This window comes from Spermophilus citellus (assembly GCF_964194105.1).
Source record: "Spermophilus citellus genome assembly, chromosome: 8".
Lineage (NCBI taxonomy): Eukaryota > Metazoa > Chordata > Mammalia > Rodentia > Sciuridae > Spermophilus > Spermophilus citellus.
In genome coordinates this window covers 2,351,245-2,365,617 of record NC_138189.1, presented here as the reverse complement: position 1 = coordinate 2,365,617, position 14,373 = coordinate 2,351,245, and the positions used below count along the sequence as shown (strand labels likewise).

General features: G+C 41.3%; 1 protein-coding gene across 2 annotated transcripts in view; it reads right to left on the bottom strand.

The window, feature by feature from the left end:
* HTT (huntingtin) overlaps nucleotides 1–14,373 on the bottom strand; it is a 145,896-nt gene that overhangs the window by 109,380 nt on the left and 22,143 nt on the right. For both annotated transcript variants that reach the window (XR_014023355.1, XM_081304714.1), the window contains exons 2-3: nucleotides 6,759–6,842; nucleotides 548–668 (exon numbers count right to left, since the gene is read on the bottom strand). Coding sequence is in view for 1 of the 2 variants with exons in the window: in XM_081304714.1 (XP_081160840.1) it covers nucleotides 548–668; nucleotides 6,759–6,842 (205 nt within the window). In the remaining variant the exon portion in view is untranslated. The remainder of the gene's footprint in view (nucleotides 1–547; nucleotides 669–6,758; nucleotides 6,843–14,373) is intronic.

The window sequence follows — 14,373 nt, the reverse complement described above, 5'->3', positions numbered from 1 at the left end:
GAAGTGTAGAGAGCTATGTTAAAGAGCCCTCCTCAGTGCTGGTCAGCCTGTGTGGGAACAACATTTAATTCTGGACCCACAATTCAAAAGGCCCACTGGCAAAGGCAAAGGTGGTCTGGAATCAGTGGTACAGGACAGGTTGGGGACTCATGAAGAGGAAGAGGGAAGGATAAAAACACAGACAGTTTTTGCAATACAGTAAAAATTAGTGCATGGAAGAAGGACTTTAATTTTCCATGGCAGCAGAAAACAAAAAAGGAACACTGGATTACAGCTGCGGGGTCTGCACAGGCTCTGCATCAGGAAGCAGTGACAGAACAAGTCAGGGGCCCATCTCTCTCCTCGTCTTTCCCAGCACCACTGCCAGCCAGCTTGGGTGTCCTGGCTATATTACTCCATGCCAAAATCTCCTTTCTCCCCATCTGTGTCCTGACAACCACACTCCAGGAATGGAAGAAGTGCAGATATCCTAAGAACAGGCCACTAAGACACAGAGACTACTTGATGGCGTCTTCTCTAGGCCCATGATCACATCCACAGTTCTTACTTTGATAACTTTGTTCAGGCATTCGTCAGCCACCATCCTGACATCTGACTCCGCATCATCACTGCACAGCAGGAAAAGTTCCATAGCGATGCCCAGAAGTTTCTGAAATTCTGGAGAATTTCTAAGTAAAAGAAGAAAAGAAATTTTCACAACCAAAAGGAACCTAAGGAGACATGGCAACAAAACGTAGTAAAGGATTCGTTATCGTGGGTAGGATTCTGGAACAGAAAAGGGAGACTACATAAAAATTAAGGAAAATTGAATGAAGTTGGACTTCAGTTAACAGTGCATCAAAACTGACTCACTAATTGTGAAAACTGCACCACACTAGTGTAAGATGCTAATCAACCAAACTAATTAGATGTAGGGTACATGGAACTTCCTATGCTCTTGTAACGTTTCTATAAATCTGAAACTATTCTAAAATAATTTATTAACAAAAGAAGAGAATATACTTGCAATCCAAATCACATTTTTTTTTGAAGTTTTATTTTAAAAACCTTAAGAGACACTGCTTCTGACCATTAAATCCCAGAAAGCCATCTGTCTCTGCCAAAAGGTAACTTTACTCTGATAATCAGTGTAACAATCTATCTCTTCTCTTCCTTTTCCATCTCACTCTTAATGTGCTCCAGAATATAACCATATTTCACTGTAGAATGCATCTGATCATGGGGCTGGGGATGTGGCTCAAGCAGTAGTGCGCTCGCCTGGCATGCGTGTGGCCCGGGTTCGATCCTCAACACCACATACAAACAAAGATGTTGTGTCTGCCAGAAAACTAATAAATAAATAAAATTAAAAAAAAAAAAAAAAGAATGCATCTGATCATGGTCAAACTGATTCTGTAGCACTAGACAGGATACCATTGTCACAAAAACTGGAGTGTGGCCACTGTGAACTGTTTAGGCTATAAAGATCCAACCAACTAAACCCAGCTACGGAGGGAAAGGCTGATGGGCCATGCACCTGAAACTCAGGTATCCCAACACAGGGGTGGAAGCAACCCCAGGACATAAGGGCTTGTGTTATTCCTGAAACACTAAGCAGATTGATGTCCCAGCAACTCAACCTAAAAAGTTCCCTGAAAGCCTCCTCCCCCTTTATCCCTAAGTAGTAATTCCTACTGGCAGGCAGAAGACAGTCATGAGTCTAAGGGTGAGCAAGACTGCACAGTCAAGCTGCAAGGCATCCAGCTGTTCAATTCTATGATCAACAAAAACACAAGACCAAGCCTGAGACTTCCACTTAGCAACATTTCCCTTGTCTACAGGAATACAGCCATGAACAAAGAGCTATGGAGGGAAGGTCTCTGATGAGCTAGAACATTCAGACCCTGTGCTCCAAAGCAGTGCTGTCAGCACAGCTGTCAGGAGTTCCAAGTATGATCTCACACTTTGTGTAGTCACATCAAAATGAAAAGCACACAGGCAAGACTCTTCTAACATTTCATTTAACCCAATACATCCAGAATAGTATTGGATTGCTTTCTTTGTACATGACAGTGGAATGTATTTTGACATATCATACATACATGGAGTATAGTTCCTGTTATTGTAGTTGCACATGATGTGGAGTTACACATGTAACTCATGTTACATGTATTCATTATAAACACAGGAAAGTAATGTCTGATTGATTCTACTGTCTTTCCTATTCCTATCCTCCCTTCCCTTCCCTTCCCTTCATTCCCCTTTGTCTAATCCAATGCAGAACAGTATTTCAATATGCAGCCAACATGAAATTACTGATATATAAAACAAGCTTTTTTACGGCATATCTCAATACAGACACTGAATTTTCATTGGAAATACTTACCTACACTTAGATTTCATAAAATTGACAGATGAAGAAGTTCATATACTCTTTCCAACTAATCAACTACTGATTTTTAAATATAAAATAGATATAGAGCTAATCAGGTTTTTTATTTCTTCTCTTTTTTTTTTTTTTTGGTTCTGGGGATTGAACTCTGGGACACTGGACCACTGAACTACATCCCCAGCCCTATTTTGTGTTTTATTTAGAGCAGGGTCTCACTGAGTTGCTTAGCACCTCACTGTTGCTGAGGCTGGCTTTGAATCCACAATCCTGTCTCAGCTTCCCCAGCCACTGGGATTATAGGCATGCGCCACCATGCCCAGCTCTATTTCTTCTTGATACCTACAGTAGTCTTTCAAGGAAATTACCCAATTTCATTCAAGTTGCCAAGTTGAGTGACATAAAATTGTTCAAATATTCCCATATAATCATTTTTAATTTTTTTTTAGTAATAGATGACATAATATCATTTTTTAAAGAGTGGGGGAGGGAGGGGGGGAGAGGGGGAGGGAGAGAGAGAGAGAGAGAGAGAGAGAGAGAGAGAGAGAGAGAGAGAGAAGAGAGAGAGAGAGAAAGAAGGGAAAGGCTGATGGGCTATGCACCATGTATCTTTTTTGTAGATGGACACAACACAATGCCTTTATTTTTATGTGGTGCTGAGAAACGAACCCAGGTCCCGCCCATGCTAGGCGAGCGCTCTACCACTGAGCCACAATCCCAGCCCTGGACATAATATCTTTATTTATTTTTATGTGGTGCCGAGAATCGAACCCCCTGCCTCACATATGCAAGACAAGTGCTCGACCACTGAGCTACAACCCCAGCCCCCACATAATCCTTTAAAATTTTTTTTTTTTTAGTTGTAGATGAACACCTTTTTATTTATTTTATGTGGTGCTGGGGATCGATCTGTGTTTGGGAAAGAAGGCAGCAAGGTATCTTTAACACAGAGCTCTTTGTAAATTTTCCAGTTGATGCTCATGCACATTTAGGACCCACCAGCTCAAACCACCAAATTGAGTACAGAAGCAGACTACAGAGTGTGTGAATGAACATGCATAAAGTTTTATGTGACTTCTCACATCAGAAGCTTCAGAAGCTGCCATCTCAATAACCGTACTGGAGACAAAAATCAGCATATCACAGAAGCTATGGAAATATTCCAAAGAGCCACACAGTGCACACTGTCATCTCAACCACACCAAAGGCTGAGGCAGGAGGATTGGAAGTTCAAGGTCAGCCTGGGCAACTTAGCAGGACTCTTTCTTAAAATAAAAAATAAAAATGGGCTGGAGATGTGGCTCAGGGGTAACATCCAAGGCTGAAACCCCATTACTTCACAAAGAAAAGAAAAGCTCCAAAGGTTGGTCAAATTCAAGGGGAGACAAGAGAAAATACTAGTCAACCATAATTATGCATAAAATATGCTTGTAGAAAATACCCACATCAGCTCTGCACCCTGAAGTCCCTGCAAAGTATCCTAAAGTCCCTGGAGAGTATCCTAAACAAACTGGTTCTTAATCTGATGAGACAAAGAACTACTCTGGCTTCAAAAATTACCCTGCTGGGCTGGGGATATGGCTCAATTGATAAAGTGCTTGCCTCGAATGCCCAAAGCCCTGGGTTCAATCCCCAGCTCTACACACATACACACACATACAAAAAAAAAAAAACAACAACAAAAAAAAAAAAACCACTCTGTTAACATGTTCCTTTGTAGAAAGAGAAATATGGTGAACACCCAACATACTCTATAAAAACAGGGACACACTAATGTGAAAACTATCAACAGCTATTACTTTTATTTAAGATGGAAAATGGAACCTCAAATCAATCTTAAGATATCTCAAAATAGTTCAGTAATATGTGAATCTGAGCTGATATTCCATGAATTCCAGATAATTCTCAAAAAACAAAATGACAAGCATAAAATATGAAGCACTCAGATTCAAAGGGATCATATCTTCTGGGTCAGTAGTTTTCAAAGAGAGAGAACCCCTGAACAAAGCGAGGCTACTGCAGCAGAGCACCATGTCACTTAACAGAGCTCTCGGCAGTGTGCTGCTCTCTCAAGTGAACAGCCCTACGTAGCTACTTCCTTCTAGTGCTTCACTGTGTCACCTGATCCCACCAGAACTCTGTAAATGGGCTGTCCCTTCGAGACAAGAGGTTCAAAGATGCTGAAACTAATCTAAAACCACCCACCTAATATATGAGAGACACAGATGGAATACAAACCTCGTTTTTCTCTACTTTTATCAAGTTGTTATGGTATGGATGCGAGGTGTTCCCCAAAAGTTCCTGGGTTAATGGAGGAATGTTTGAAGGTAAAATGAATGGACTGTCTGGTAACTGCTGACAGATGGAGCCTGGCTGGAGGGGCAGGTCACTAGAGGTGTGCCCTGGGTGCCTTTTCCCTGTGGCCCTTCTCCCTCCCTATCTCTGCTGCCTAGCTGCCACCAGCTGAGCAGCTTTCCTTCACTGCTCCCTTGGGCTATGAGGTGTTGCTTCAAGTTGTCCATCTATAGACTGAGACTTCTGAGACCATGAGCCCCAAATAACTTTGTTCTTCTCAGGTATTTTAGTCATAGTGGCACAAAACCTGACTAAAACAATAGTACTGTTTTCTACAATAGCATCTGATAATATTTATATTCTTATTTTCAGTATATATTCTCATTTGTTATTTCACTTTCTTTCCATATTTCTACAAATTACATGGAAACAGAATCATCCACCATATTTCAAATGATGGAATGAGTTAAACTAAAATGAAATGTTTGTGAAATCACTTTGAAAGTATAAAATACAAATGCAAGGTAGCATTATATACAAGTTAGCCACCAAAAAGACAAACATTACAAGATTCCACTCACATGAGGTCTGGAGTAATCAAATTCACAGACAGAGAGGAGGATGGTGGTGGCCAGGGCTGGGAAAGTGGGGGATATGGAGTCACAACTTGTGGGTATAGAGTTCCAGTTTCAAAAGATGAAAAGGACCATGGAAATAGTGAAGATTATATGACATCATGAATATGCTGAACTGTGTACTTCAAAATGGTTAAGATGTGGGGCTGGGGTTATGGCTCAGTGGTAGAGTACTTGCTTCGCACCTGTAAGACCCTGGGTTAGATCCTCAGCACCACATAAAAATAAATAAGTGAAATAACGGTATTGTGTCCAACTACAACTAAAAAATAAATATATTTTTTTAATGGTTAAGATGTATATTTTAAGTTGTATGCATTTTTTAAAGAGAGAATTTTTTAATATTTATTTATTTATTTTAGTTTTCGGCAGACACAACATCTTTGTTTGTATGTGGTGCTGAGGATCGAACCTGGGCCACACGTATGCCAGGCGAGCATGCTACCGCTTGAGCCACATCCCCAGCCCCAAGTTGTATGCATTTTACCAGAATTTTTTAAAAGGAACAAAGTGAAAAGCGATGGTCACGGGAAAATTATTTTTAAAAAACAAGTAAAAGGAGCTGGGGATGTGGGTCAGTGGTAGGCTAGCATAAGCAAGGCCCTGAGTTCAATGCCCATTTTTCAAAGTTGTTTTGTTTTTGTTTTTGTTTTTGTTTGGGGTACCAGGGATTGAACACAGGAGTGCTTAACCACTGAGCCACATCCCCAGCCCTCAAAGTTTTTCTAACAGATTATGAAGCCCTTTTACCAGGTTTTCAGCAAGAAAATAACAGGAATTGTTTATTCTAAGGGAAGAGAATAGCAAGGTGAGTTTTTCATACATAACCACCTAGGTTACAGAATTCAGAAATCACATGTCTCCTAATCAATCATTAGAAATAGGCCTAAAAATATTTACCATCTACAGCTCGTCAGAACAAGAGCCAGGACAGCAGAAAGCAACAAAAACAAGGAGAACCACAAAGGGCTACAAAAAAAAGGTGCTGCTGGTTCACCAGCAAGAAAGCTCAGCAGGGAAGTGCCTTCTGCCACCTGCCCACAGCCCCACCAACCCAGACAAGTGGGCACCAGCACTGCTGGAGCAGAGGCATAACCCCAGGGCAAAGGGGCAATAGCAAGTGCAGACAGTAAACCAGAGACCACACATGGGATGGCTTCTGCTGCTCCAGGTACTATAATACATGTAAAAAATCAAACCAAAGATGATGTTTAAATGGTGTGTCATCAAGGGTGCAATTCAGTTATCCCAACAGCTACAATTCTTGTTCTTACAATTACAAAATGGAAACATCATTCATGATAGAGTCTGGACATCCCTAACACCTAGCTAGAAATGCAGGGAAAGAGTCTTTATTTAAAATGGATTGCATAAAGACAACTGGGAACACAAAGAACATGCTAACCCATTAAGATTGAAAACAGTTTTTATTTCCTCTAGAAAGTTCAAAGTGTGATTACCTGAGAGACTGTGCCACTATGTTTTCACATATTGTCAGACAATGATTCACACGGTCTTTCTTGGTAGCTGAGAGTTCCTTCTTTCTAAAAATAAAAATTAAAAAAAGGAAGTGAACATGTTGAATCATCCGCTTATTCATTCTATACCTCAGTCATCCAGTCAGCCAGTACTTCTTTACCATTAGGACTTAGTCACTACTCTCTGTGCTGGAACCAGGTGGGATCAGGACAGAAAAGCACAGAGGAGCACAACCAAAGACTCCCAACCACACGGCTCTACCGAAAATCAGGTGATCTCTTGAAAGCAGCTCATTCCCCTCATTTTAGAGAGAAGGAAAAAAATGAAGTGCCAACAGTCACCTGCCCAAGATTGCATAGGGTAAGAAGTAACACAGCCAGGACTGATCTTCTGGCTTCAAATCTACCCTGCAGCAGCTCACCAATTCACCTTCAATTCACATTTTTTTCACTTGTCAACATCACTGAAACCGGAACGCATCTTATAACCAATGGCATGTCACAGTTTAATTAGCAACTTTTTTTCTTTCTCAAGCAGAACAGAAGTCAATGACATGGATCAAGGTGAAGGGACAGACAACTCATTGAAACAATAATACTGCACCTACTCTATGTACCCAGATGCCTCCATTTCTCAAAATCACATTAACTGACTATAGTCAGCATACTATATTGCCCTCAATGAGGTGTGGCTAACCACTTCTATATCCCCAGCAGCCAGAAATAAGCCTCTTATTAAGACTCTCAGCAGGCAAAAGGAGATAAGCAGTCTGGTCAAGAAATAAAACTAATACCAGGCATGGTGGTATACATCTGTAATCCCAGCAACTCAGGAGGCTGAGGGAGGAGGATCAAGTTCAAAGCCAGCCTCAGCAACTTGGCGTGGCCCTAAGCAACTTAGGGAGACCCTGTTTAAAATATAAAGGTAAAAAGGACTGTGGAGGTAGCTCAGTGGTAAAATGCCCCTGGATTCAATTCCCAGTATCGAAAAACAAAGAGAGGGAAATCAGACACAGTGCTTCCTTCCCACTCAAACCTATGGCTTCAGATGTCTTCAAAGATGACACTATCAACATATAGCAGAGGAAGAACCCAAAACAGGGTACTAACTGGAAGCAAATAAACCAGAGACCCCCAAGTTTTGGGGGGAACTAATTTTAAAAGTTAAAAAAAAAACCTAATTTATTAACACCTGTGATAATTTAATGCCTAATGTAATCTCCAGGCTCCTAAAAGTATATAGGAAGGCAAAGACTATTAAAACTGCACAAATTCACTTAGGGAACACCCTCCAAAAGGCATTTCAGATTTGGCTGGGAGGAAATAGGCAAGGGAGATCCTCCAAAGAGTAAAAAACTGAAGTCAGGGGTCAAGAAGAACACAGAAAAGGACCAAGGCCTGAATGTTACTGCCAGGGCCTGGCATTACTATGAGCCAGGGAGCAAGTGCTCACCATTTATCTCTTCCTAAAACAGACTTTTATGATGAGTTACACTGCAGACTGCTAATCGCCCTTGGAACTTCGTTTTCCCCTTATTAGATGTACGGCCCTAGTTAGAAACTGCCCTGACTGGCCTCCTAGCAGCTAGCTGCAGGCAGGTGACTGTCCCACAGACGAAATGGAAACAGAAGTAGACTTGGTGCCTGCACTTCCAACTGCCTCCAGACAGAACGTGCCGGACACCCAGCTTTTGATTATGCAGATGACAATGAAAGCAACAGAACAGAAGGATCTTGGGTCCCAAAGTGACCATAAGCAGCCAGGCCCCCAGACTTCCCATCCTCACAAGTCCCTCACTTCAAAAGTGTGATTATGGAAATGACACAAACTGGGTGGTTCCACCGTGACAGATCAACAAATGCTACAGCCAAACGAGGAAAACCTATTTGGCCATGAAAAGGAACAAACCACCAATGGACACAAGGGCAAAGCACAATGCACTGTGTTTGGGGAAATAAGCTAGACTCCAAGATTGGTGATTCCATTTTTAGAACATTCTGGAAAAAAACTACAAGAATGGAAAAGTATTCAATAATTTCCAGGGGCAAGAAGTTGAGAAAAAGAGGCATGGATGTAAATTAATTACAAGGCTTTATGCATCTGTCAAAACTCACAGAACTGAACACGACAGAGAACTATTGTACTGTATTAAATTACACCTCAATTGAGAGAAAAAAAAAAAACACTATGAGAATAAAAATGCTCTTTTCTTGAAACCACTGATTAAAGCCTCGTTACAGCAGCTTAGCTTTACCACAGCCTTCAAGAGAACTAGAGATCACTGACCATGTCAAGCTCTCAGGAGCTAACTAACTCACCAGCCCTGTTATCCTTTGATTTCCAAAGTGAAAATCTGCCCAAGGCCTTAAAAGAAGTGCAATGTGCGCATATTTCAACATGGCATTCTATTACACTGGTGCCTACGAGGACTTTGCTGCATGGTGGTGATGAAAAGAAAGGTTGATGAACATGAACTCAGTAGGCCTAGCAACTTAATGGTGGTCAGAATAGAAATATTCACAGTCTGGAATTTTCAGCAGTGTTGAAGTCCAAGCAGAACCTTCATGACCATGGAGTCTCCACTTCCAGGCCTGAAAGGCAGGAAGCTGAAAGGTAGGATTCACAACACATCCATTCTCACTGGGTCCAACTTTCCCCATCCACAAATGAAAAGCTCAGCTAACAGCAGGATGGTCAACGGGGATTTTTTTTTGATGGACCTACTGTAATGAATGGGTTGTGGCTGCCCAGAGCAGTAAACCTCAGCTGTCTTCAAGAAGACTATCATGCTAAATGACTGGGGAACAAGGCCTCCTAAAGGAGGTGATTCCCAAGTTCCCTTCAGCTGTTACTAGAGTTTACAAGGCACACATTGAGGAAAGTAGCATGTCAATATGCCAACCATCTGTGTGGTTAAAAAAAATCATTGTGGGGTCCAAAGTCTTATCACTCAGGAGAGTCATTAGAGTACTAGGAAAGCCCGAAAAAAAAACCTTGCCAGGGACAATGGCACATGCCTGTAATCGCAGTTGCTTGGGAGGCTGAGACAGGAAAATCCCAAGTTCAAAGCCAGCCTCAGCAACTCAGCAAGGCAGTAAGCAACTTAGTCAGACTCTGTGTCAATAGAGTATGTAGCTCAATGGTTAAGCACACCTGGGTTTAATCCCTGGTTACACCCCCCCCAAAAAAAACCCAGCTTCACACTAATTACCCATATGTCCAATGAAGAATTGGATGGGGGAGCTGGGATTGTAGCTCAGTGGTGGAGCGTTCGCCTAGAATAGGTGGGACCCGAGTTCGATCCTCAGCACCACATAAAAATAAAAAAGGCATTGTGTTATGTCCATTTACACTAAAAAATAAATATAAAAAAAAAAAGAACTGGATAGGCCCATGGCCTTTGTTTTAACCAATCATAGAATGAATACAAATACAAGTTTACAAAAGTTTTCTTTCTCTTCATATATAAGATAAACCAAAAGAATACAGTTCTAGCAATGAACAGTATGGCCCTGGCTCAAGAGGCCTACCACCAGGACTGACTTCAATAAGAATTACTTAGCCAAAATCTATCAAACTATGACTGCAAAGAGAGAATACTATATCCCACCAATGAAATAAAACTTCATTATTCTGTTGTTTGGGTCCAGCTCCTCCCACAGCCCTTCTCCGGGCCTGCCAGCACCTCTGTGGCAGTACTCCTCTGACTTCCTCCCCAGGGAGGACAGATGCCTGAGCACAAAGGCCACTAGCATTCAGTGTAAAGCACACACTTCACATGGCTCCACAAAGAGCCCATCGAGGTATGGGAAACCAAATGTTTTCCATAGAATGTTTAAGTACGCAGTAGAATGGACTCAAAAAAATTTTAAATTAGTCTTATGGAATTTAGAAGACAAACAATAAAGATTCCTTTCTTAAACTTGAGTTTCTAAAACTAAAAGATCAAAGAAAGTAGAAATTACTTTTTCTACCATTCTGGAAAAATACAGTCATTTTAATTCCACCTGCAAAAGAAATGAGCCGTGGTCAGCCTGCTCTAGTGTGCAGGGGAGCATCTGCACAGGTACACGTGCAGAATGTAGAGCAAGGACATCCTGCTTGCTTGTGGGGAGCCATTCTGACACGTGATTGGGTGACTCCCGTTAAGGGCCTGAGGCGCTCTGGCTGTGTCGGAGCTTTCCCGACCCTTTCCTGATGAGAGAGCCCATCCGTGTGGGGGTGTGCCTGACCACTGACCCCGGAGACCCAATCACTGACCCTGACCTTGGAGTGCAGCCCCCCCCTCAACCTTCATTGGATGGAATTCTCCCCTGAATCTCTTGTTCCCCAAATAAAAGGCTACTCCCAGGCGTGTTCGCTCTCTCTCTCTCCTGCTAGCCCAGAGTAATCCTCGCTGCCCTGCTGGGCGGCTAGAGGCGGGAACCAGGGAGGTGAGCCGTCTCGGACCTAGCAATATAAATAAGGTAACTGGTTTGTGTGTTTTATTTCGATCTCTTCTAACTAACTTTATGCCTAGAACCTCATTAATGAAACCAATGCGCAGGCTGCGTGGTAGAATTGGCGCCCAAGAGGGGGGCATTCTAGATTAGTTAGATTGAGTGGGAGCGCGCTATAAAGATAAGAAAAAAAATAAAGATAAAGGAAGATAAGGAATAAAAATAAAGATAAAGGAAGATAAGGAATAAAAATAAAGATAAAGGAAGAGGTGACAGTTGGGTCACAAAAGTACCTGGAGATATTGAAGGAAAGAGACGTTAAATTACTTAAAATGGGAAATTCTACTTCTACGGATAAGGAAATGTATCCAACTATTTTAGACAGTATAATTAATCAGAAAGGAAAACAGATAAAGAAAACTCAGTTATTACAATTCTTAAAGATTGTAGGAGAATATTGTCCTTGGTTTTGTGACCAAGAGTCTCCAAATTTACTTACTTGGGAGAAATTAGGAAGAAAGTTACAGAGAGTCTGTCTTTCTACTGAAATACCTGGAGGCATAGAAAATATTCAGAAAACTTGGACGGCCCTAGAAGTTTGTCTTTTTAAATATATGGGCCAGAGTTCGCGGCCCCCTGAAGACCTTTTAAAAGGCATTCAAGGAGCTGTTAGGTCTATTCAAATGGAAAATCAGCCTGAGGCTAAGCTAATTCCCTTTCCCTTAAGCCTTTTAAAAACAAAAGCGCTAAGGGCCAAGCCCCATGTGGAGGATTCAGATGGCGCGGATCAGCCCGCATTCTCGCCGCCATCGTTCCCTCCTAGCGGGAGCCCAGGAATTCCAGGAACGGTCGCACAGTGTGACGTCACTGGCGGCGCCGACCAGGACAGTCCGCGATTTTTACCGGGACAGGGACAGAGATCACAGACAGTTTTCTTAGGACCTTCAAAGACAGTTGAATTAGATCCTGAAATGGGGCCAAAACAAATCCCTACTGGGATTTTCGGGCCGCTTCCTGAGAATACTGTAGGTTTAATTTTGGGGCGTAATAGTTTAAAGGGAGCCATTGAGGTCATACCTGGTGTGATAGATTCAGAATTTAAAGGGCCGTTATATGTTACTGTAAGATCCAATTATGCCCTAAGGCTCACCCCAAAGGATATTTTTGCTAAATTAATATTATTGCCTTGTGTCTCAGAAAGGCACCTGCCGGTAGATTCAGTTTCTAAACCGCCAAACAGAGTATATTGGTCCCAGTTGGTACGACAAGAACGCCCTTTATTAAAACTTAGAATTAATAATAAAAATTTCCTAGGCATCACAGACACAGGAGCTGATAGCTCGGTATTGTCCAGTCGGTTTTGGCCTAGGAACTGGCCTTTGCATGTAGCACCAGCTAACCTAGAAGGAATAGGACAGGTTTCACAGCCTGCTCAAAGTGCCAACTATCTCCGTTGGGAAGATTCTGATGGGAACAGTGGAATATTTAAGCCTTATGTGTTAGAGTCTTTACCGGCTAACCTATGGGGAAGAGATATATTAGCCAAAATGGGATTGTTATTAGTTACTCCAAATTCTATAAGATCAGTTGAGGAAGTTAATCAGAGGTATTTTCCTGGAGATGATAAGGAGACCTTTCAGGAAGAATATCTGTTTACAAGCCAGTCTCCACGACAAAGATTAGTAAATACCCCAAACCAAAATTTTTACTAGGGGCCCTGAGTACTTCCCCGATCCCTAAGACAGCTGAAAAAATCACGTGGCTCACAGAGGAGCCTATATGGATTTCTCAGTGGCCCATCTCAGGGGAAAAGCTTAAAATAATTCATAGATTAGTTGAGGAACAACTTCAGGCTGGTCATATTGAACCAACACTTAGTCCTTGGAACACACCTATTTTTGTTATTAAGAAAAAGTCAGGAAATTGGAGATTACTACAGGATTTAAGGGCAATAAATCAGGCAATTCAGCCTATGGGGTCATTACAGCCAGGACTTCCCTCCCCCACAGCCATTCCTTTAGATTATAGCTTGATGGTAATAGATTTAAAAGACTGTTTTTTCTCTATAAGGTTACATCCTGAAGATTGTGAAAGATTTGCTTTCACTGTCCCAGCAATTAATTTTAAGGAACCTGTTAAAAGATATTGCTGGAAGGTACTTCCCCAGGGAATGCGTAATAGTCCTACACTGTGCCAAAAATATGTTGATCAGGCGATAGATCCCATAAGAAATAGTTTTCCTGATGCATATATTATTCATTTTATGGATGATATATTATTGGCTCATGCTAATCCAGAAGTACTTTCAGAAATTTTTACTCAGTTAGAGACTTCACTTACAGCAATGGGTTTATGTATAGCTCCTCAAAAAATTCAAAAAGTGTCTCCTTTTCAATATCTAGGTCAGATAATTCAAGGAAGTACAATCCATCCTCAAAATCTTCAGATAAGAGTTAAAGAGTTACGTACCCTTAATGATTTTCAAAAACTATTAGGAGATATTAACTGGCTAAGACCATCTTTAAAACTAACTACTTCTGAGTTAAGTCCTTTATTTCAGATATTACAAGGAAATCCTTCTCCAACCTCTCCACTAACTGTAGAAGCTAAGGCAGCCTTGAGAAAAATTGAAATTGCAATTAAAAATGCACAGCTTACTAGAATAGATCCTAAAGAAATAATGTATTTATTAATATTTCCAACTGAGCATACCCCAACAGGAGCCATATGGCAAAGATTAGGAGTTATTGAATGGATTTATTTATCCCACTCCCCTCAAAAAACATTAATTCCTTTTCATGATTCTATAGCTCAATTAGTAATTAAAGGTAGAACTAGGATTTTACAATTAATTGGATCTGAGCCTGATATCATAATTATTCCATTTTCTGTTCAACAAGACTAATTGGCTTTTTCAAGCTTCTAGCTCCTGGCAGATAGCTTTTGCAGATTTCCCTGGCCAGATAGATAGCCATTATCCTCGTGATAAGATTGTACAATTTGCATCATTAACATCACTTATTTTTCCAAAGATTGTACGTTCTCATCCAATAGAGGAAGCTTTATCGGTTTTCACGGATGGTTCCAACTCTGGTAAGGCAGGTTTCTTCAGCCGTGTTCACACAGAGGTAATACAAACTTCTTATACTTCTGCCCA